The sequence below is a fragment of the Phoenix dactylifera genome, chromosome 5, assembly GCF_009389715.1.
Source record: "Phoenix dactylifera cultivar Barhee BC4 chromosome 5, palm_55x_up_171113_PBpolish2nd_filt_p, whole genome shotgun sequence".
Classification (NCBI taxonomy): Eukaryota; Viridiplantae; Streptophyta; class Magnoliopsida; order Arecales; family Arecaceae; genus Phoenix; species Phoenix dactylifera.
Genome location: NC_052396.1, coordinates 4,844,899 through 4,866,527, shown reverse-complemented (window position 1 = coordinate 4,866,527; position 21,629 = coordinate 4,844,899). Strand labels below are relative to the sequence as shown.

At 37.5% G+C, this 21,629-nt stretch overlaps 1 protein-coding gene across 2 annotated transcripts; it reads left to right on the top strand.

Moving 5' to 3' along the window:
• Positions 1 to 5,518: 5,518 nt before the first annotated feature.
• Positions 5,519 to 21,162, top strand: LOC103712194 (transmembrane and coiled-coil domain-containing protein 4-like). Of its 2 annotated transcripts, XM_008798653.3 has the most exons (15): positions 5,520 to 5,945; positions 6,045 to 6,126; positions 7,578 to 8,081; positions 9,954 to 10,119; positions 10,220 to 10,372; positions 13,624 to 13,721; positions 13,901 to 13,992; positions 17,107 to 17,177; positions 17,261 to 17,396; positions 17,815 to 17,874; positions 17,965 to 18,047; positions 18,137 to 18,213; positions 20,594 to 20,664; positions 20,734 to 20,791; positions 20,874 to 21,162. In XM_008798653.3, exons 1-15 carry the CDS (start codon positions 5,650 to 5,652, stop codon positions 20,997 to 20,999), a joined length of 2,073 nt encoding a protein of 690 aa, XP_008796875.2. In that variant the 5' UTR covers positions 5,520 to 5,649; the 3' UTR covers positions 21,000 to 21,162. The 2 variants fall into 2 exon arrangements, with proteins under 2 accessions (XP_038982514.1, XP_008796875.2); XM_039126586.1 differs by lacking the exons at positions 17,815 to 17,874; positions 17,965 to 18,047; positions 18,137 to 18,213; ... (1 more) ...; positions 20,734 to 20,791; positions 20,874 to 21,162 and adding an exon at positions 17,517 to 17,808 and having other exon boundaries at positions 5,519 to 5,945.
• The last annotated feature ends 467 nt before the right edge of the window (positions 21,163 to 21,629 follow it).

Below are 21,629 nucleotides of genomic sequence, written 5' to 3'. Positions count from 1 at the left end.
TTACCCATATCGTTGTGGATGGAAGCCCTTAAGACCGCTGTATACATATTAAACCGGGTTCCTAGTAAGGCAGTTCCAAAAACTCCTTTTGAGTTATGGACAGGAAGGAAACCGAGTTTAAGACACCTGCATGTTTGGGGTTGTCCGGCGGAGGCCAGAATTTATAATCCACATGAAAAGAAATTGGATTTTAGAACGATTAGTGGATACTTTATAGGTTATCCCGAAAAATCCAAAGGGTACAGGATTTACTGTCCTAACCATAGTACAAGAATTATAGAGACCGGTAATGTCAAATTCATTGAGAATGGTGAAACCAGTGGGAGTGATAAATTACAAAATGTGAAAATTCAAGAAGTTAGGGTGCAAGTCCCTTTACCCATGACTTCTAAGAAAATTGTTGTTCCTACAGTTGTCACACAGTTTAATAACAATGAACAACAAATTAATGATCAAACACTCCATAATGAAGTTATCACCACTGAACAAGTTGTAGAAGAACCACAAGGGATGACATTAAGGAGATCTCAAAGAGAAAGAAGATCTGCCATTCCAAATGATTATATGGTTTATCTACAAGAATTTGATTTTGATATAGGGACAAGAAAAGATCCGGTTTCTTTTAAACAAGCCATAGAAAGTATTGATTCGACTAAATGGATTGATGCCATGAAAGATGAGTTAAAATCAATGGATCAGAATGAAGTCTGGGATGTCGTTGATTTGCCCGAAGGTTGTAAGACAGTTGGGTGTAAGTGGGTCTTTAAGACCAAGCTCGACTCAAAGGGTAATGTTGAACGACATAAAGCCAGACTGGTGGCCAAGGGTTTCACTCAGAAAGGAGGCATTGATTATAAAGAGACCTTTTCTCCTGTATCTAAAAAGGACTCATTTAGAATTATTATGGCTTTGGTTGCACATTATGATTTAGAGTTGCACCAAATGGATGTAAAAACTGCTTTTCTAAATGGGAGTTTAGATGAAGAAGTCTATATGGACCAGCCCGAAGGTTTCCCATTAAAGGGAAAAGAACACATGGTTTGCAAATTAAAGAAGTCAATATATGGTCTTAAACAAGCTTCCCGACAATGGTATCGCAAGTTCAATGATACCATCACTTCCTTCGGTTTTAAGGAAAACACTGTTGATCGGTGTATATACCTGAAGGTCAGTGGGAGCAAGTTTATCTTTTTGGTCCTATATGTTGATGATATATTGCTTGCCAGTAGTGATCTTGGCTTATTGTATGAAACTAAGGTTTTTCTCTCAAAGAACTTTGAAATGAAAGATATGAATGAGGCAACCTACGTGATAGGCATTGAAATATTTCGTGATCGATCACGTGGATTGTTAGGGTTGTCTCAAAAGGCATATATAGACAGAATTCTAGAGAGATTTGGTATGGAGAATTGTTCAGCCAGTGTTGTTCCAATTCAGAAAGGGGATAAATTTAGTCTCATGCAATGCCCACAGAATGAATTGGAACGTAAGCAGATGGAAAATATACCTTATGCTTCTGCAGTTGGTAGCTTGATGTACGCTCAGACCTGTACCAGACCGGACATCAGTTTTGCAGTTGGAATGCTAGGAAGATACCAAAGTAATCCAGGGATAGATCACTGGAAAGCTGCAAAGAAGGTGATGAGATACTTGCAAGGAACAAAGAATTACATGCTTACATATAGAAAGTCAGATAGCCTTGAGGTGATTGGCTATTCGGATTCAGACTTTGCTGGATGTGTGGATAGTAGAAAGTCAACGTTTGGCTATTTGTTCCTATTAGCTGGAGGAGCAATCTCATGGAAAAGTGCCAAACAGACAAGCACTGCTTCGTCCACCATGGAAGCAGAATTTGTGGCATGCTTTGAGGCCACGGTTCATAGTTTGTGGCTGCGTAACTTTATCTCGGGACTTGGGATTGTCGACTCTATTGCCAGGCCGCTGAGAATCTTTTGTGACAATACTGCAGCCGTCCATTTCTCCAGAAACGACAAATATTCTAATGGTGCCAAGCACATTGAGCTTAAATATTTTGTTGTCAAGGAGGAAGTTCAGAAACAAAATGTGTCTATAGAAAATATGAGGACAGAGCTCATGATTGCAGATCTTTTGACAAAAGGTTTACAACCGAAGACTTTTAAAGAGCATGTTGAAAGAATGGGTCTTAGTTGTAATCCATGATATTAATTGAGGATTGTATTATGTTTATTTCTTTGACACTTAGATATAATTGATTATGTTTCTGTTTTTCCTGTTATTCAAATATATGTACATGTATGGGTTTGAATGTATGATTACAGGAATTGTCTCTGACAAAGACATAATGTTTGACCATTAAAGATACTTCTCATTTATGGACTATGATTAAATAATTTGCTAGTGTTGTAGTACTTGGAAGGAACTATGTCATTATATTGATGTGGAACCGCCTTGACTCGCATTAGTAAGTTGTTTAATTATGGTATTATGATGACCCAACTGACTATGGATTAGAATGATGCGCGCCTAATGTTTATATCATTTCTAACCAAAGTATGGTCATATGGGCCAAGTGGGAGAATGTTGGGTTTTGACCCACATGACCACATCGTGGTCAGTTACGATTCCGTGAGAAGTGGAAGCATTATCCTTGATGGTAGGATAACATAACGGGTCTCACCCTCTGCCTATATAGAAAACACGGCATCGGTCTCCATCACCGTGTGTTTGAACAGGGGCTAAGAGGGAGAAACAAAGGAAGCTTTGATCGTTCAGATTATCATGGACTCTGGTATGCTTCCTTTCAAGATTGGTTCTATCATGATCCTATTTAAGATGGTTTTTAACATGGGCAGCCTAGGCAGGTTTGAAGTATGTGCATCGTGCATTGTAGGCTAGAGATGTTCTCCTGGAGGGCGACTCCGCGATGGTCATTGGATGGCTTTCATAAGCTTCGGGCAGGGTAGACGTTTACCACCCATTGGTAAGAGATATCCAGGCCATGGGGTGTGACGGGATGGTTGTTTAGGTGAGGCATGTGTTTAGGGAGGCGAATGGAGCGGCAGACTGGGTTGCCTTATTTGTCGCCAACCACTGAGAGGACCATCTATGGATGGGAGAGACGGAGTTGTCTGGGGCCTCTAAAAAAGCCCGGTAGCTATGGAAACTTGGGCACTCCTTTCGACGAAGATGGGACTCACCTTCTCCCCTGTGTCTCTAACTTCTCTGTTATTATCTTTCCTAGATAAGCACGACCTTCCCTTCACATCTGTGGTTGCCTGTGCTGGATGGCTCTTATGGCGTTCCAGGAATCAAAAGAGTATTTGAGAGGAAGTATATTAGACGTGATGATGCTGTGGATCACTCTATGAGAATGGCTATGGAGTTTATTGAAGCTCTCTCTTTATTGGATCACATCTGTCGTTGGCACCAGCTCTACGAGCTCCCGTCAGACCGAACCTATTTTGGTCAACTGGATGTCTCCTCCCCAAGGACTGGTTAAGATAAACTTTGATGGCTCCTTTTCAGATGGCCAAGCAGGTGCAGGCTTTTTGATCGGAGATCATAACGGGAGGATGTTGATGGCTGGAGCTAGATCATTTAAGGCCCACTCTATTTCATATGCAGAACTCAGAGGTGCTTGGGAGGGTGTTCTCATGGCAGTAAATGTTCTGCAGTGCAGAGAAGAAGATTCGGAAGGCGACTCAAAAACTGCTCTTTCTTAGATTACCTATCTCCACTCCATTGTCGCAGGACTTTTTTCCAGCTCATTGATGCTTTAGACTCTTTCAAAGCTGAGCATGTTTTCAGAGAAGGAAATTCTGCTGCGGATTGGTTGGCTACGAGGCATACGACAATGGATCTTCATTCGGTATCTATATATCTATAGTTCTTTCTTTTCCTTGTTCTTCTGTTCTCCGTTTGTTTCTGCTTCTGCCTTCTTAAAATAAATAAAAAAAAAAGACCAAAGAGAGCTTGCCATCATCAGAGAGAGGCACAAAAGGGACAGGCCCTAAAGAGGGAGAGACTCTAAGAGAGAGGGGAGAAGAGATCCAGTGCAGAGAGAGAGAAGGGAGAAAATGGGGGAGAGAGAGCGGAGAGGGAGAAGGAGCAGGGGAGGTAGCTTTGGGGAGAAGGAGAGACGTTCGTCTTTCTTTCGCGGCAACAGAACCGGACAAAGGGGGGGAAGTAGAACGGGGGATTGAAGGTGCTCAGATCCACGCCGATTCAGTGGCTGGGAATTTTAAAGGATCCAGTCTTCAATCCGGTTATATGACCCGCACCTCATCTCACACTATATACCAGGGGAGGTAAGAGTATGGGCAGCATTTCCATAGCAAGTTTCCCATATCTATTTATATATATATATTGGATCGAATTCGAATATTATTTTTTTGGTCCGATCAGATCTAGATACAAATTCGGATAGTCGATTCAAAAATTTTCTACATATAGATGCGGATGTGAATACACCTGATTTTTTTTTGGATTCAGATTCGAATCAAGATATCCGTACAATAAGGATAACTGAAAAGAACAAGTTTACCTTAAGTTAAATCGGAACCAATTAAGTGATTAACTCAAGCTAAATTAAAAGAAAATCATATATCGAATGGCCATCACTTAAAATAGCAACCTGAATATGAAATATCAGATTTGAATAAAATCCTTCAAATTATCCTGCACGCTTGAAAGGCTCAAACCTCTCATTCATCTTCATCTCTCCTTCCTCTTCGTGGTCTTCAAATAACTTAGGTTTCGAAAATCTTATCCACTTCCTAGTTTTCATCCGGTGATTGCAACCGACAGACAACTGTAAGATACTTTGGAGACTATAGTTCTCTCTACTTCGGTGATGAGCAACCTTTAACGATATATTATTTATAAAATTAGTAGTTTTTATTATTGATAAATATTTGTTAAAATTATATTTTTTTAATTGAATTTTTTCTTTGTGCTTATATTTTTATTGCTAGTTTTCATCATTAAATTTTGCTCAAATTTGATTAATATCCAAAAAATTATTTAATTTATATCTACATTCGGATAAGAAAATATAAATATATTTAATATCTGATTCGTATCTCTATCCATTTATAACAACTATGGATATTAATTTAAAATTTATTTAATATCATATTTATTAAAAAAATATGCATATGAATTTATCAATATTTATTTTTTTTTGTCAAAAAATTTTAAAATTTTAAAATGACGTGTTTTCGTGGAATCGCCTGTGGGTTGACCCGGTGTCAGTTTCACCGGAATGGACAAAATAAAAGGAAAAAAATAGACATAGCCGGCGTCAAATACCAACCGCCTGATGCGACCTAATGCGGGGAAGAGCCCGTCAAACGGCAGCGTTAAGATTTTTCGAACTTGGTCATGCATACTCGAATAAAAGCAGAAACCGTCCGTAGCACACATTCTATGCGGATTCAATCTCAGCGTCCGTTTTGCCCTCGAAACCCACATCGACGTCAACCGTCGGACGGGAGATTCAACGTTCTGCAAACAAATTGCCGCAAGCCCGCATCCCCAACATAGAACCATCCGTTTCCTTGGGCCTGCGTCGTCCGAAAAGCACCGAATCCGGCCATTCCCCCAAACGGCAATCCGGGCAAGAATCGAGCACCGGATGTGAGATAGTTTGTGTGCGCATATACATACATGCCCATAGGCCACGGCCGGAGCGGGCGCGGCCTGAGATCATCGAGCATGATGGCGATCTCGACGCTGAGCCCGACCCAGAAGTACGCGGCGGGGGCGCTGCTGGCCCTGGCCCTCCGCCAGGCTCAGATCCAGCAGACCCAACCCCTCGACGACGACGACGACCCCGACGCCGGAACGCGGGACCGGTGCAGCAGCGCCAGCGCAAGCAGCAGCACCAGCAGCAGCGAAGGCGGCGGCGACGACTCCTCCCTCTGGACCCACGAGTCCCGCGGCCTTCTTCGCCCCGTCTTCAGGTCCCTCCCTAGAAATCTTTCTTTCTTTCCTTTTAATGCATGATCGGTAGTTGGTCGGGATTCTTGATGTTCTTGATTTTTTTTCTTCTTTCTCTCTAGGTTCTTGGATATTGATCCCAAAGCCTGGCCGGGGCTGGAGGAAACCGCTGCGTCATCAATAATCAAGCATCATGTGGGGGCTGTATGACTTCTTTCCCTTTTCCAATCCCTTTGTTCTCTTCTATTGATTAGTATTGATAACAAAATTTATTCTTGATAAAAAGAATCTGCTTCGGCAAGAATACGAGATGGAAATTTGGCCTGGCAATGTACATTAAGTTGGGTTCATTCGATTGTAACGACAGCTACGAAAGGTTGAAGCTCCACTAGGTTCTTTGTGGGTCATGTATAGAACTTTGAATGGTTCAGTTAGCAAGGTGGCCTTACTTTTTTAAAAAAAATGGGATATTTGCGAACCAAGAATTTTGTCTTTCATGTTTACTTGGACGGCCGTAGAATGCTTGTATAACTTATTCAAAGGTCCAATAGTTAAAGAAATTTATCAGTTAGGAATCTCAAATAGGAGAATATAGTTATGAATTCATAGAGATCTCTCCCTTACAATAAATTTGATGTCTCCATAACCTTTTCTTTTCCTCATGCTCTGGTTTTCCTCCATCAGCCTAGTTGGACCAATTGATCCCAAATGTTATAAAGTTCATAAAGTTTTGCCAATTGATATATTATTCTTGAAAATTCTTATGCAGTAGCATCAAAAGTATCAAATAGTGCCATGAAGTGTCCCAAGTGTCCAGCACGTCAAGAAACTCGAAATTTGGGATGTCTGGGTAATGATGAACATGGTTGTTTGCTAGTCTCATCGGGAGTGATCTTCTACTTGTCCAGTTCCATAACCAATTTCTCTCTGGTGTTAGCCATCATTAATGCATTTTTATTCTTAATGCGATCTGAATTTAGTAGCATTATATTGCAAGATATTAGTTAACAGTAGTTTAAGCTAACAATTTTCTTTTGAGAAGTGCCATGAAGTGTCCCAAGTGTCCAGCACGTCAAGAAACTCGAAATTTGGAGTGTCTGGGTAATGATGAACATGGTTGTTTGCTAGTCTCATCGGGAGTGATCTTCTACTTGTCCAGTTCCATAACCAATTTCTCTCTGGTGTTAGCCATCATTAATGCATTTTTATTCTTATTGCGATCTGAATTTAGTAGCATTATATTGCAAGATATTAGTTAACAGTAGTTTAAGCTAACAATTTTCTTTTGAGAAGAATCTTAACCTAACAAATTAGTGGTAGCATTTATTGATTGCTTGCATGGAAAAGAAATTGAACTTAGATTCTAGATATACCCACTCACATAAAGTCATTTACTTGTTTTATTTTTTTGGAAGAAACTGCTTCACAAAATTTAGGGAGTCAGGAAAACATATCATCACAAGATGCCAGGCTTTTATCCTTGATTCATCGCATTTACTTTTGTAACCCTCAGTTCTTGAAAGGTTAATCAGGGCTGGCATTGATATCTGCAGTTTTTACCCTTTTTTTATATTTTTAAAATCTGATTAAATCTTCCTTTCTCTTAGTTTTTGCTAACCATCTGCGACTTGTTTGCTCTATTCATGCTCTTCCAGTATCTAAGAATAATCTTTGAAGAAGATGATGAAAATTCTTCAGAAAGATTTGAAAAAGAACTTGCTTTGGCAAAAGCTGTTGATGCTATGGTAATGAGCTTGGAAGCTGCTTTAACCTCAGCTGAGGAGAGTAAAGAGAAAGATCATAAGCATGGACATGATAGTCACAAGAGAAGTAATTCTGGTACATCATACTGTAAAAATTTTGGTGCAACAATAGAACCTTTTGATACTTCAGAAACGAAAAACTCCAAGGCATCATTCATAGCAGAGGATTCACTGATTCAGTTTGAGAATGTGCACGATGACAAAGAAATGCTAGAAGACAATTCGGTTAAATATCAGCGGAAAGTTGCGGTCTTGTATGAACTTCTTTCTGCTTGTGTGGCTGATACACCTCAAGACAACAAGAAAACTTCTCGATTTAGGAAGGGCTATGATGCTCGGCATCGTGTTGCTCTACGGTTCTTGGCAACATGGCTTGACGTCAAGTGGATCAAAATGGTTTGTCTATTTAAACTTCCTATTGCTTATAAGCTAACGCCTCTTAGATATGATTAATGCTTTTGTAATTTTGTCTTAAGAAATTTTGGTAATAAATTTTATGCAACCTTTTTCCTAGGGCATCAAGATGTGATAATCAATAAGTGTTTGTGTTGTTTCCTGGAAAATGCATTTCCAAGACTACCTGTTATACCTGACTATGATAAATCTCAATACAACATGTGGCCTCACAGCAGTCTTTCCCTCTTGATCATTTTCAGCTTAAAAAATTGTTGGGATAGTGGGGTGATTTTTTTGCTTTTAAGAAAATGATAGTATGGCATAATGAATATTTTCTTAATTAGAGATATTCTGGCTTCAAATACAATCTGCTTATTGTGTTTCGAAATGGCTAGAATTTGTATTGCTGTGACAAGGAGAATGAGAGGTAAGAAGCAGAACAAAATGCATAAAACACAAAAGAAGAATGGAATTATGGCTTGATATATACAAGATACAAGGTGGTTATTTTATTGCAATGTTAACCAAGCTGCAAGTTAAAGAAGGTATAACAATCTTGGTAGCAGGAAACTTCTATACAGGTACTGTACCTGATTTGGAATCTTCTATAAGACTTACTCCTATACCTAATACCTAAGTGATTCCATTTATGTCTCCCTTATTCTTTGAGATCTACTTTCTTGCATCATACCCAAATTTTCTCCCGCACCCACTCCAACTCTAGGTAACTAAAATGAAGATCACTCTTGAAATATCATATTTAGGTGATCTGTGTAATTCTAAAATAGCCAGAGTGGCATACAACATATTGATAGTTGTCTCAAAGGTAATGGTGTCACACCCTGAAATTTGAACTTGCTAATCCCAATGTGGCCATCATAATCGATTCACATACCATAGAAATTTTTGATATCCTTAAAATAAACCCTATGATGGAATTATGTACAATGAAAAAATATTATAAAGTATAAACCATAGCACTTAAATAAAAGTCCACTTACAAACTTGTATATGTTTGCTTATCCACAAAATTATACCTCCAATGATATCATCGATCATGAAATACTATGTTTTTGTTGCTCCAATAGTCACTCAATCCAAAAACAACTTCAAAAGATTTAGTCTTCTTTCGTTGAAATGAATCTTACCACTAACTCTGAGAAGCTGTAAAATAAATGGAGTAAGCTATTTTGCTCAGCAAGTACACCTCTACCTTGATCAAGAAATTGTTGGTTTTCACTGAAAAACACATGATTCTCAAATCATAACACAAAACTCAAAGTATTGTTGAAAAAATCCAAGTGCAATTCATTGAAATAAAACCAAAAGCTTTGATAAGAAAATAATTGTAAAAGAATTAAAACACATGATTTTCACGAAGAATTTAAATAATGATATTAGGTCACAAGTCATATTTTTCAAAAATTCAGGTGGAGGCTCGTTGGATCAAGATCTATATCTCATAATTAGCAGGTTTCTTAAACATTACTGAAGGTAATTTGATACTTCTGAGTTATGCATGGATTTGGAAAAAAACTCATTAGGGCTTTCTTGTGCCTATTAATTTATTATTAAGTTTATTGAAGAGCTTATCACATGCTACTTTACAGCTATTCTTGCATTTTGCAAATATATTGAACAACTATTCAGTTTAGGCAGTCAAATGATGTTCTTTCTTACAAAATCTAGTCATGCCTTGCACCGAACAGCTCATCCATTTTCCCTAAAAATCCAAGGCAATGAAATGCAATTGACTTTTTAGTTTGCTTTAGTGCTTTCCAATTGATTATGATGGAACCTATGTACAAGGGAATCCACGAACTATAGTTGCATGTGTTTCCATTCCTGTTAATTGAAAATTTGGTTTTATAGGTAGCTATGGAGATAATGGTTGCTTGCTCTGCAATGGCTGCAGCAAAAGCTGAAGAGCAATCACAAGGAAGTGGATCAGAGAAAAGCAAATGGGCTAGATGGAAGCGAGGTGGTATCATTGGTGCAGCTGCATTGACTGGAGGAGCCTTGTTAGCAGTTACAGGAGGTATGATAACCTCAGATTTGGAGAAAAATTCTCAGGGTTTGATCTGTTATCAGTCATTTAAATTATAGATTTTTATGAATCCTCTTTTTTCCTCCAACAGGTTTAGCTGCTCCAGCAATTGCTGCAGGCTTTAGTGCTTTGGCTCCCACATTAGGGACACTGGTCCCTGTTATTGGAGCAAGCGGATTTGCTGCAATAGCTAGTGCTGCAGGATCAGTTGCTGGTTCTGTAGCCGTCGCTGCATCATTTGGAGGTGGAGTGAACCTTTAATATTTTCTCAATAAAAAACCTTTAAATGTTTGGCATTAAATGATGGCAAACTTTTTGCTTCCAATATAACATTTGAAAGTTGAAACCATTAGATAAAAAATCAACCTTGCAGAACTAAACTGATTCCTTCCACCTTTCTTTCTTCCCATTTTTGTTGCTATTGGGGATCTCATTGTCAATGCCTCCTTTTCTTTTCTTACTCTCTTTGGAAGTAAAAAAAAAAAAAAACTCGAGGAACTGTGGTTTTTTTTTTTTTTGTGTCTGCATGGAGTGGGAGCGGGAGTGTGGTTGGGTTGTGGAGGAAGGCGTAGTAATTTAGCTCTAAAGACCGGATGTGAAGGCATTTGCACAAGGCCCTTAACTTCCAAGGTACTAGGCTCGTAATCCAAATTAGCTTCACAAACCTCCATGTCATGTGCCTATTATCATGCTGCCTTTGACATCACCACAGTCAGAGAGCGCATTGATGAAAATCAGCAAAGACAACATATAGAGGAGGTTATTGACTACTTCAGAAAGCCCAAGTTGGTCTGTGTTTTTTTTTTCTCGTCTTCTTTACTAGAAAATGTATACCTATGTAGCTCTTTCCCATGATCAACATAAGTAATGTGCCTAACTGCCTATTGTGTTGGAGCTTGCATAGGACTTGCTCGTGTACAATTCGAAGAGGTGTGGCATCAGGATATTCCTTTATGATCGAATTCATAAATACTAAGAACAATTTCTAGGAACATGAGATCTCGAGCACTAACTCAAAAAGAGGAACTGGAAAAGTTTTGCAAGCATTATGGTGGTAAAACCCAAGCTCCTAGCTAAAATGAATTCTGAGAAAGATTGCTATGGCATGAAGGGAGTGGTATAACAATTATGAACCCACATAGATTTTAATCCTTAATTATATTTATTTGGAGCATGTGGCTTCAGTGGAATTTCTTGCAATTGGAAAATCATGTATATTTGCAAGATAGGTAATTCAAAGAGGAATATTAATTAAAAATTTCTTTGCAATACAAGGAACAGTGGAGAAACCTACTTTGTTAAGATCTACTAAAACCTAAGAGAGACATGGTTTAAGTCTCAAAAGGTCAGGAAGAATCGGTATGATGATGGAGGACTTTGTAGGAAAATCATCTGTTTTAAAGTAGATATAAGAAGAGAGTATACTTTTGTCTGGGAAAAAATCCTAGGATTTTTTTTTTTGGCCTGAAAAAAGGGAAGAGGGGGGGTGAGGAGAACCTTACCCGCGTAGCAACCCCCACTGGGCCCCCTCTCCGCTGGAGAATGTTCGATACGAGCAGACAAGTTTTACTCATACCCGCTCCACCCGTGGAGGAGCCCCACCAATGTGGCAACCCCTTCCACGTGTGAGTACGTCACACCAGTACCACCTAAGTACCGGCAAACCAGATGGCGACTCCACCAGGCAAACCAGGCGGGGGCATCCGGTCTCCGCATTTAATCGACATTCGTGCGTTTCGAACCTGGGCTACTCCAGTGGAATCTTAGCCCCGTTCCAACCGTGCTACCACCTCGGTGGTAAAAAAAAAAAAGAAAAATGGTTCTCATGTTTGCTTTCATAAAATGGGGAATATTATTGCATAGAAAATCTGGTTTCACGGAAATTGAAAGTTCGGATAATGTGATGATCAAATATGAGTTAAAGAAGTATCAAGCATATGATGTTTATAACCAAGATGGTATAAGTACCATTATTCTTGTAAAATAAGTGGATGAATAGTCTTTCAGTGTACTTGTGTATTCATATACTGATTGCTGTTGGTACAAGATATTCAGTTTGAATCTGCCCTAACCCATATGGTTTTGACATGTGAAGCTGTTGAGTCTCAATTCACTTATCTGATAGGCTAAAAGTCAAATATCAGAAATTTTAATGGGGCGTAACTGGTATGTTGCCCATGGCTGGTATTGTATCCTCACCTATCCATGATATGGCAAATATGCTGACAATTTAGTTTGTGCCTTTTCACTCAATAATTTTTTTTATCCTCATTCTTTTTTTTTCGTTTTCTGAATCTTCTTGGTCTAAACCATTATCTGGATCTAATCAGAACTCAAAAGAACACCTGGAAAAGGGCTTTATGTTTTTCATAAGTTTATTTTCCCTGGCTTTTCTTATTTTTCTGGCTATTTTTTTAAAATATATATATTTTTGATTTGTTTGCTCTTATATTTTTTCTGTTATTTTTGCCACTAGAATATCATCCGCTAGTAGTCCCCACCCATGTATTAGACAAAAGTGCAATGGGGCATGCCACCACCATTAGAAGCCTTGTGGATATCCAAAGCTAGAAATGGTCATAAATTGATATATTAATATAAAGGCTTGAAATCATGTAAAGCACTTCTTGGAATTATGGTGGCATGTAACGAACAAGATGTATATATCACTTAAGGAATGTAGGCTAAGCTCCTTATTTTATTCCAGATATTGGAAAACTGAGGGAATTGTAATGTGAATCTTGAATCAACAACTGATCTTAATTGTATATGGTGCTTGCTAGTGGCGATTTATGTAAGGTTTAGTATACAAGGCTGACTTATTTGAGCCAGCATGCATTTTAATTCATATTAGAGTAAAAACCATGCATGTGTTTTAAGTTTTCAGAGACTGCTAAAAGAATAACTAATTGTTCAGAGATGTTTTAATAACTTATGATGTGTAGTGAGAGTCATGAGTCTTGCAGTTCACTATAACATCAAGAATAATGTCACTACATGAAAATTGTGTTAATGAGTAACAAAAATTAGGCCACATAACTATCTGTAAATACAATGCAGTGCATATTAATTCGCATAATAATTATATTTTTGCACTCAGTGCCATGGTAATTCTGATTATTGAGATTCTAATGCTGTTTGCTATCTCAGTATGAGAGCACTTGCGTTTACATAGTCTGTGATTTTTTCTTCATATTTCTGCCTAATTGTTATTCATATGAAAGTATTCTTATTATTAAAAAAAGCCAGAATTTTCTTTTGAAGATATGATGAAGTTTTTTTATACAATTGTTCACAATTACAAGGCAAAAAAACTCAAGACATATTATAAAAGATTGTGCATCATACCAGTCTGTATTGGCTGAGAAATATCTCCATCATCTTGAAGTCTGACTATTACACATAGAATTGTGCCAAAAATTGAATGTAATCAAACATTACATCATTGTAGTCGTTAGCAATCGCTGATCAATATGCTTAATTTGTGAAACACAGCTGCTGGAGCTGGGCTGTCAGGGAGCAAAATGGCTAGAAGAATAGGAAGCGTTGAAGAATTTGAATTCAAACCTATTGGAGATAACCATAACCAGGGCGTGAGTTGTTCTCCCCTTGCATTTTACTACGTGAAATTGTAAATCAAGGGTGTCTCTGTTGCTTGATGCAACTGCACGACTTTAAGCCTAAGAGGCAGCTATACTAGCTTTAAACTAGACCTTTTGTAAGTCCTAGAAAATATATATCTGATTGTCAGTGGATGGTTAATAATTTTCAGCGCCTAGCAGTAGGTATCTTGGTTTCTGGTTTTGCTTTTGAGAAGGAAGATTTTATAAAGCCTTGGGAAGGATTGGAAGATAACTTGGAGAGGTATGCTAATACTTTTACCATGCATGCATGTTTTGGAGAATAGGTCTATGGTATTTTTACCATGGTTTCTCTACCACTTGCTGTTCTCTTTTTATATCTTACATGCATCAATCATTATGTTTTGGAGCTCTTGCTTATCTCTTATCTGATATACATAACCACTTGCATATACATACTTGCTATAGAATATACATTTTCTTGGAGTTTTATTGCTCATGTAAACAATTTATTTTTGAATATATGGATGAAAATGGCAATCTTGTCGTCAGAAGACTATGAAATAACCATGAGGCCTACCTGACATTGTTTAAATTTATGTAAGAAATACAATACAATCTACACTTTACTTTTCACTTCTATTTTATGACACAAGGAACTTATACCACAGTGCACAAGGAATTTTATATATTTAAACAATTCAAATATGTAGTTGAGAGTGATTGTGTGAGGAAACATGCAGTTGGAGCTGGGTGAAAAAATATGTAACTTTTTTTTGTTGGGGGGTGGGGGACTTGCCCCTCCATTGATTTTCCCTTTTTCTGTAGTCCCACTCCATTCTACCAAAGTGACCCCTCAAGTTTTGGGGATCTCTTTAGATTTAGCTGTCCACCAACCAATCACTTACATTTTTTGGTTTCCCTTTTTACATATCCAAATCAATAGATGTTTTCTTCTTAAGTTAGAAATCTGATGAAGATTAAATGCTGCTAGATAGACAAAGAAATCTATGATAGGAATCTTTCTTAGCCTATCTTTAGTGTTCGGCAAGTTTTTTTTTTTTTTATTTTAAGAAATACAAGACCTAAACATTACGAAGGGTAACCCATGTAAGCCAGTGCTCCTATACTCCGATGGTGAGTTATTAGATGCATTGTGTGAAAATGCCAACCAAATATTTATGGGAGGAAGAGGGGGAAAATGGGTTATATCGGGTTAGCTATGACTTGAACCAGTTTTGTTCGAGAAGAGGAAACAGGAAGAATAAACCAAGTTATGTCTAGATTCCCCCTCCCACTACTTTATCTATGTCTTATAAATGCCTAATCAACATTTCTTTTTAGTAAGTACTTGGTCTTACAAAAACCCTTCTGCTCAATATATGTCTTGCTTCTCATAAGAAACGAGATTGTTTAGCTCATGTCATTTTTATGATAATGCTTTTTTTTTAAAAAAAAGAAACAGATGTGATTTATCAAATATATCAGGGTGGAAAATTTACTGAAATATTGCAAAGGTTGATTTTAAGAAATAGAGAATATGACTTTGTTAGCAAACAATTAATAATTCTATCATCCTTTAATGTGCCAGTAAATAAACTTGCACAAATATAAATGCTAGCTTATATTCTAGCAATTATTTCTTGCTTGTCCTTGAATTAGATAATGACTTTTCTATTGATTTAATTTTTTCCCCCAGGATAAAATGATGACTCCACTGATTATGCTCAACTGCTAAATTGTAGTTCTATGTTCACTGTATTAGTCATATTACCGCAAATATATGGATTCTCCAAGATTTAAAAGGACTGGAGTGACGCTCTTGGCAATAATTCATGTTACTGCCTCATATTTTGCATTCTAAAATACTATACCATGTCGTCTCTTTTCTAAGGTTTTCATCATATTTTACCAGAAGGGCGTTTAACTAATAATACATTTCTCATCGACATGCGAAATGTCACATGATACATTGAAGAGACAATGCATCACAAATATTTAGACTTGCATACTACATATAGCTTGGTGTGGATGCAAGCAACATCATTAGATGCATATTATATAGTGGATTCTACTAAGAGCAAGGGGCTTGAAATTGGTAGTTGTAGAATAAACTATTCATCAAGTAGGAACATTGCAACATTTGAGTAATGTGCACTTAAGTTGAACATGCAATTATAATATGTTTTTGTTTCAGTTACGTAAGTCAGGGCCCAACAAGAAGGACTGCCAATTAATTAACCCATTAAGATCAAACTTCATGTGAAACATGATTAACCTATTAATTATCAAATGTTCAACATGGCCCCTACTCCCCTCAAGATTGAGTTACATCTCAAAGCTTCCAAGATTGAAATAGCCTTCAGTCAATGCTTCATTATCAGAAACTTTGTGATCACTGATTATTTTACCTGATTTATAGATAGGCAACTTCCATATTTTTCACCTTTTTTTTGTTAAATATCGAAGTGAAAAAAACCATCTTGGTGCATTTTCGCAATTACTAAATTATCAGCTACTTGCCTTGTGTTTGTCAGACTCCAAGGACTTTTAATTATGGACTCTATATAGGCCATGACTGGACTTTAATCTCATAAATTCATGTGATGAGTCATGTGATGGCCAATGAAAGATCACATAGTATGCCCATCTGATGGTTGGAACTTGGATGTAGTGGATGAGAAGATCATGTTCTAGATCAAAAAGCCAGTAATCATGTTTTCATCGTTGGAAAGTTCTTAGTGAATTCCATGATCAGAGAGTTTTCTATCGCCTTTTAATTGGTAGAAAGGAACACTGATTTGGGACCAATTAAAGGTTTGATCACAATTGGAACCTGTGTCATGAAAGGACTACTTGATGGTTGATAGGGATTAAGGTAGGGTAACTGGGTAACAAAGGAGGGTATCTGATGGAGGTCCCTCAAATTTTATGAATTGCATAGACAAGAGAGCAGCACTATCTCTAATAAGAATCTGCATTAGGATGTCTAATTATGTCCTTGAAGAGTCCAAAGATTCCTCAGTTCTTTACCTTTGTTTTCTTTCTACCTCTCTTTATTGTCTTGGAAAATCAGCCAAGTTTTTTTCCTGAAACTTCTTTTATAATTACTTGAATAAATACTTTTATTTATCATCTCACATGAATCCTGAAGTTTTGCAATTCCAAATGTTTTCTTTTGCTTTCTTTGCAGAGCAAATTGGAAGTACAATGTATGGAACAGATACTTGATGAGCTTGTACTTCATGTGCAATATATAAGATATCTATAATTATCCATCATCAGTTTTTTTTTTTTTTGTGAGTGCTGCAAAATTGTTGACTGTAGATTAATTTATATGTATAATGCTTAGTAGTGCTGTATAGTGTTTCTAATCACACTCCATTCAAGATTACAGGTATGTTCTTCAGTGGGAGTCAAAGTATATAATTGCAGTGAGCACTGCAATACAGGACTGGATCACATCAAGTAACTGCTGACTTTGTAGTTTTTCTCTAGTGTATATTAGTACTGCCACATTCATTTCTTGACATCACAAGTTACTGCTGTAGGAGTTACAACGGAATTGATGAAGCAAGGTGCCATGATGACTGTGTTAAGCACGCTTGTTTCTGCATTAGCATGGCCAGCTGTACTACTTGCTGCTACAGATTTCATAGATAGCAAATGGACAATGGCTATTGATAGGTACAACTGCAAAATTCATTAACAATTTTCAGGAGTGTTTGGATGCTTGGTCATTGTTTGCAAGGATGACTTGCCTTGAGGTATCAGATTACACACTAAAATTTGCTCGTTGGGGAACAGTATTAATCACTTGGTTGGAGTTGAACTCTCCAACATGATGTGGAGACACCGATCAAAATTAAAAGGCGATTTATGATATCCCTTTTATATAGGAAATGCGGTTACATTTCAATCTTGAATCTGCAGTCCTCCCAGCCCGTGTATGCTTCTCTGCTATACCACCCCATTGCTTGAAATGCTTCAGTCTATTGTAAAATGCTCTAGGCAATATACCGATCTGTGGCATAACCAGCATCCAACAATCCCCTAAATAAAAATCAAATCAGCCTGACAATTAACTTTGTTTGGCTTGTCTCAGATCGGATAAAGCTGGAAAGCTCCTTGCAGAAGTTCTGTTGAAGGGTTTGCAAGGAAACAGGTATGTTTTTTTAAGAAAAATCATTCATAACTCCACACAGTCTGAGCTAAATTAGTTCAATGACTTCTTTGACCTCCTTGAATTGCCCAGGCCTGTGACCCTTATTGGTTTTTCACTAGGAGCGCGAGTTATATTTAAGTGTTTGAGGCAATTGGCTGAATCAGGAGATAATGGTAATTTTAGGCTAGGCTATATCCTACTGTCATCTCCTGTAATAGTTAAGCTGCTTAATTCTGTCGACTGAACTGATATAATTGAGCAGAGGGACTTGTAGAAAGGGTCGTTCTCCTTGGAGCACCAGTTTCACTCAAGGGGGAGCAATGGGAGACTGCCAGAAAGGTATGGATATCACTGGATGGGTTTGTTGTCTTGGTGATACAAGTACTTGAAATACTTTCTGTTAGCATATGTGCCTCTTATCTCAAAATTACAAGAAGCATTTTGGTTAAAATAATTGACTATATGGATGTCATAAAGACAAAAAAATTATTTCAGATCATGTGAATGTTATTGTTTTCTAAAATAGATTATAACTATAACGTTTGAAATTTTTGAACCTTCATAGCAGATTTCTAAAAAAGCTTGATTTGAGTTTAAAGATTTCTGCACACAGGAGATGCGTCCCCTTTTTCTCTTTTGAAAGAAAGGAAAAATATTCCCTTTTTTCTGAGATTATCATTCCAAGAGATGTACTGAGAGCAGCAACATGCTTGTGGCTTTCCACCTTCAACCTGAATCCAGAGAGTAGTTCATCGTTCTCTTGTAGATTAGGACTTTGATGGCACATGCTTTATTCTTTTCACCCTAGATCTATTGGTGATTTTATTCTGCCATTCTATTTCTGAGTTATGTATTTCTATTACAAAAAGAACGAAAGGTGATTTTGCGATGATAATTTGATCATAGTTGATGCCATGGTATGTTGAACTGACCCGTACCAGTCCAAATCGGATTGGTTTCCATCGGTACGCGTGCCCTGGGTAGCATGCCCACGCGCGGGGCATTTAATGCCATTGAGCCGCATTTAATGCAGCACGCGCATCTGTGGGCTTTTTTCTGCGCGCGCGCACTGCGCTCTGTTGGCCGATTCGGTACTGGTCCAAACAGGTCTAAATGGGACCGTACCGGTCCGGTAGGCCACCGGTATGCCTACCGGTACTGATACGGCGTACCTTGATTAATGCCTTGTCTTTTTTGAGAAATAAATATCTTTCTTTTACTAAGTTGTATGTTTGTTAACTATAATATGTATACGTAGACATTTAGATTCTAGATATAGTTTAGGAAATAAGATTTGAGATCTATCAACTATATAATTGAGTCCAGTGGCATAGGTTTTGGAAAGAGATAACTCTGGTCCAGAGAATGTATGAGAGAGATAGTTAAACAATCAGACACAATGTTACTAATTTACACTAATTTTCCACAAAAAAATTGTTAAATAAAATTTTCTCAATTAACTAATGGCAATGTCAGTAGAAAACTTGATAGGCCCATGGATTCAACTTATTATTATAGTGTATGTACGCACACTCAAAATGAATTGCCAAGCAAGGGGTGAATGATGGAATACTCCTTAAGCAATATTTGGCATCTTACTATTAGTTAAAAGGTTCTTGGCGTCTCGCTAATACGGTACTTTTCTTTCCCAACAAGGAAACTGGCAATTTCTTTAAAATTTTGTGTACATTTTAATCGAAGAAGAGCACTCTCATTTTATATGATCTGTTCTGACCCGTATACACGTCAAAAGTTTTTCATAAAAATGTATAGCAATATATCATCTATAACCAACTCGAATTACGAAGATTAGACTTCCATGCCAAGTTGGGTATGCAAACAGCTGATCTAAATTTTCTTAAAAGATTATCCAAATTTCATATTCTTAAGGCAGCTTACATGAAACTGCACATGCACCACTGTATTGTGCTCCTCCATACCATGCTATCTTGCATCACATTTTGCGTGGGAATGTGGTATCATGCCAACATGGAAGATATATCAAGGAGACTAATCATAAGCAATGTGGCAATATTTTAATTGCTAAATAAAAAGGCCTTTCCTCCAATCTGAACCTGCAACACCCTGAGGAATTTTCCTCTAATCAGAACCTGCAACACCCTGAGGAATAATTTCAACCAAGAAAATCACTTAGGGCCACTTAAAGTTATCCTAACATCCAATACCATATTTATTATAAAATTTGTTGGTTTCCAACAATTATCCCCTTTCAGCTTTGTTTTGCAATTAACAAGAACAAGGGCACATTATCTCCTGTTTTAATGTGGTGCTTGTTTGATTTCCATTGGTGGCGACGTTGTATGCATTTGATGTGCCTGAGAATCATTGGCTTTGTTATCAGTCATCAACCATGCAAATTTAAACCTTAGATAACCAGAGATCTTTATGCAAGGGTAAGCTATTGGGCGAATGCTTCAGCATGTACAGCTTACTAGGTTTCCCAGTAGTCTGTTTTCAGTCATCTTGAACTTGATGAGTAAAGTAGGATCTGTGTTCCAGTTAAATGTTAGCTTGATTAAAATTCATAAGTTAGACCTATTGGCATTTTCTCATTAAAACATGCTTTTAGCAGTCAAAAATATGGGAGAATCCAATGGTTTCCAAAAATTGCACCCTCTAATCTTTTTCCCTCAACCATGCGCTTCCAATTCATATGTAGTGCTATAAACGTGAGCTGCTGCTTTTCACTTGGTTGCAGATGGTTGCTGGAAGATTTGTAAATGTGTATTCCACAAATGACTGGATACTTGGAGTGACTTTTCGTGCAAGGTATGTGTACATGTTTTTTCAGAGATTTTCTTCCATGCTTTCTAGAAATTTACAGTTCCTATTGTGCAGCCTGCTGACCCAGGGTTTGGCTGGAATTCAAGCTGTTGATGTTCCTGGAATTGAAAATGTAAGCATAATTCTCATTCTTGTTGCTCATGTGCATGCAGTATGTATTCTGAAGATCAAATGATTCCTTTCCTGATTTTCAGGTTGATGTCACGGACTTTATTGATGGTCACTCCTCATATTTGTCGGGTGTACAACAAATTGTTGAACAACTTGAACTTGATACATATTACCCTGTTTTTTCCTGCATTCCTATCATTTCCAGATGAGAAGTTGGAAATTGATTCTTGTGGCTGTTCAAATTGGTCAAAAAGTGACTTAAAAAAGAGAAGCAAAAGATCCAAAGCATGTTGGCTCCTTGTGTCTTTTTTGTTCATGTAACCTTGATGAGATTTTCAATTAATCATAGCATTTTAAAGGTTCAGTTCATCATATCGAGTTACATTCAGAATATGCATCAATCTCTCTTTTGGCTGTTTGCTTGTAGATGCTAACATGGACCTACTGGGAGAATGAGATATAATTTGGGCACTTGAGCAATTTGGTAGTTCTACAGAGGAAAGCTTTTTGAATCCAATAAAAACTCAGATCTGAATTAGGGTCTTGAAGCACTGAAAATTTGTTCCTCCGCATCGGGTTCACGTCTAGTTGAATTGAATAGCAGAATTAAAATTAAGGCGACTTGCTTTTATGTCTGTATTTCAGGAGAAATTCACTGGACATGAAATCATGGTCAGATCTATGAACAATGATACTGAACCCATAAATCTTGTCACAAAATTTTTTATGATAAACCATTTGCTGTCATAATAAATTTTATGATAATATAAACATTAATTAATGACCAGTTACCTGCCTTTTGTTTGCATAACTTCTTGGTGCAAGATTTATGTTGGTAG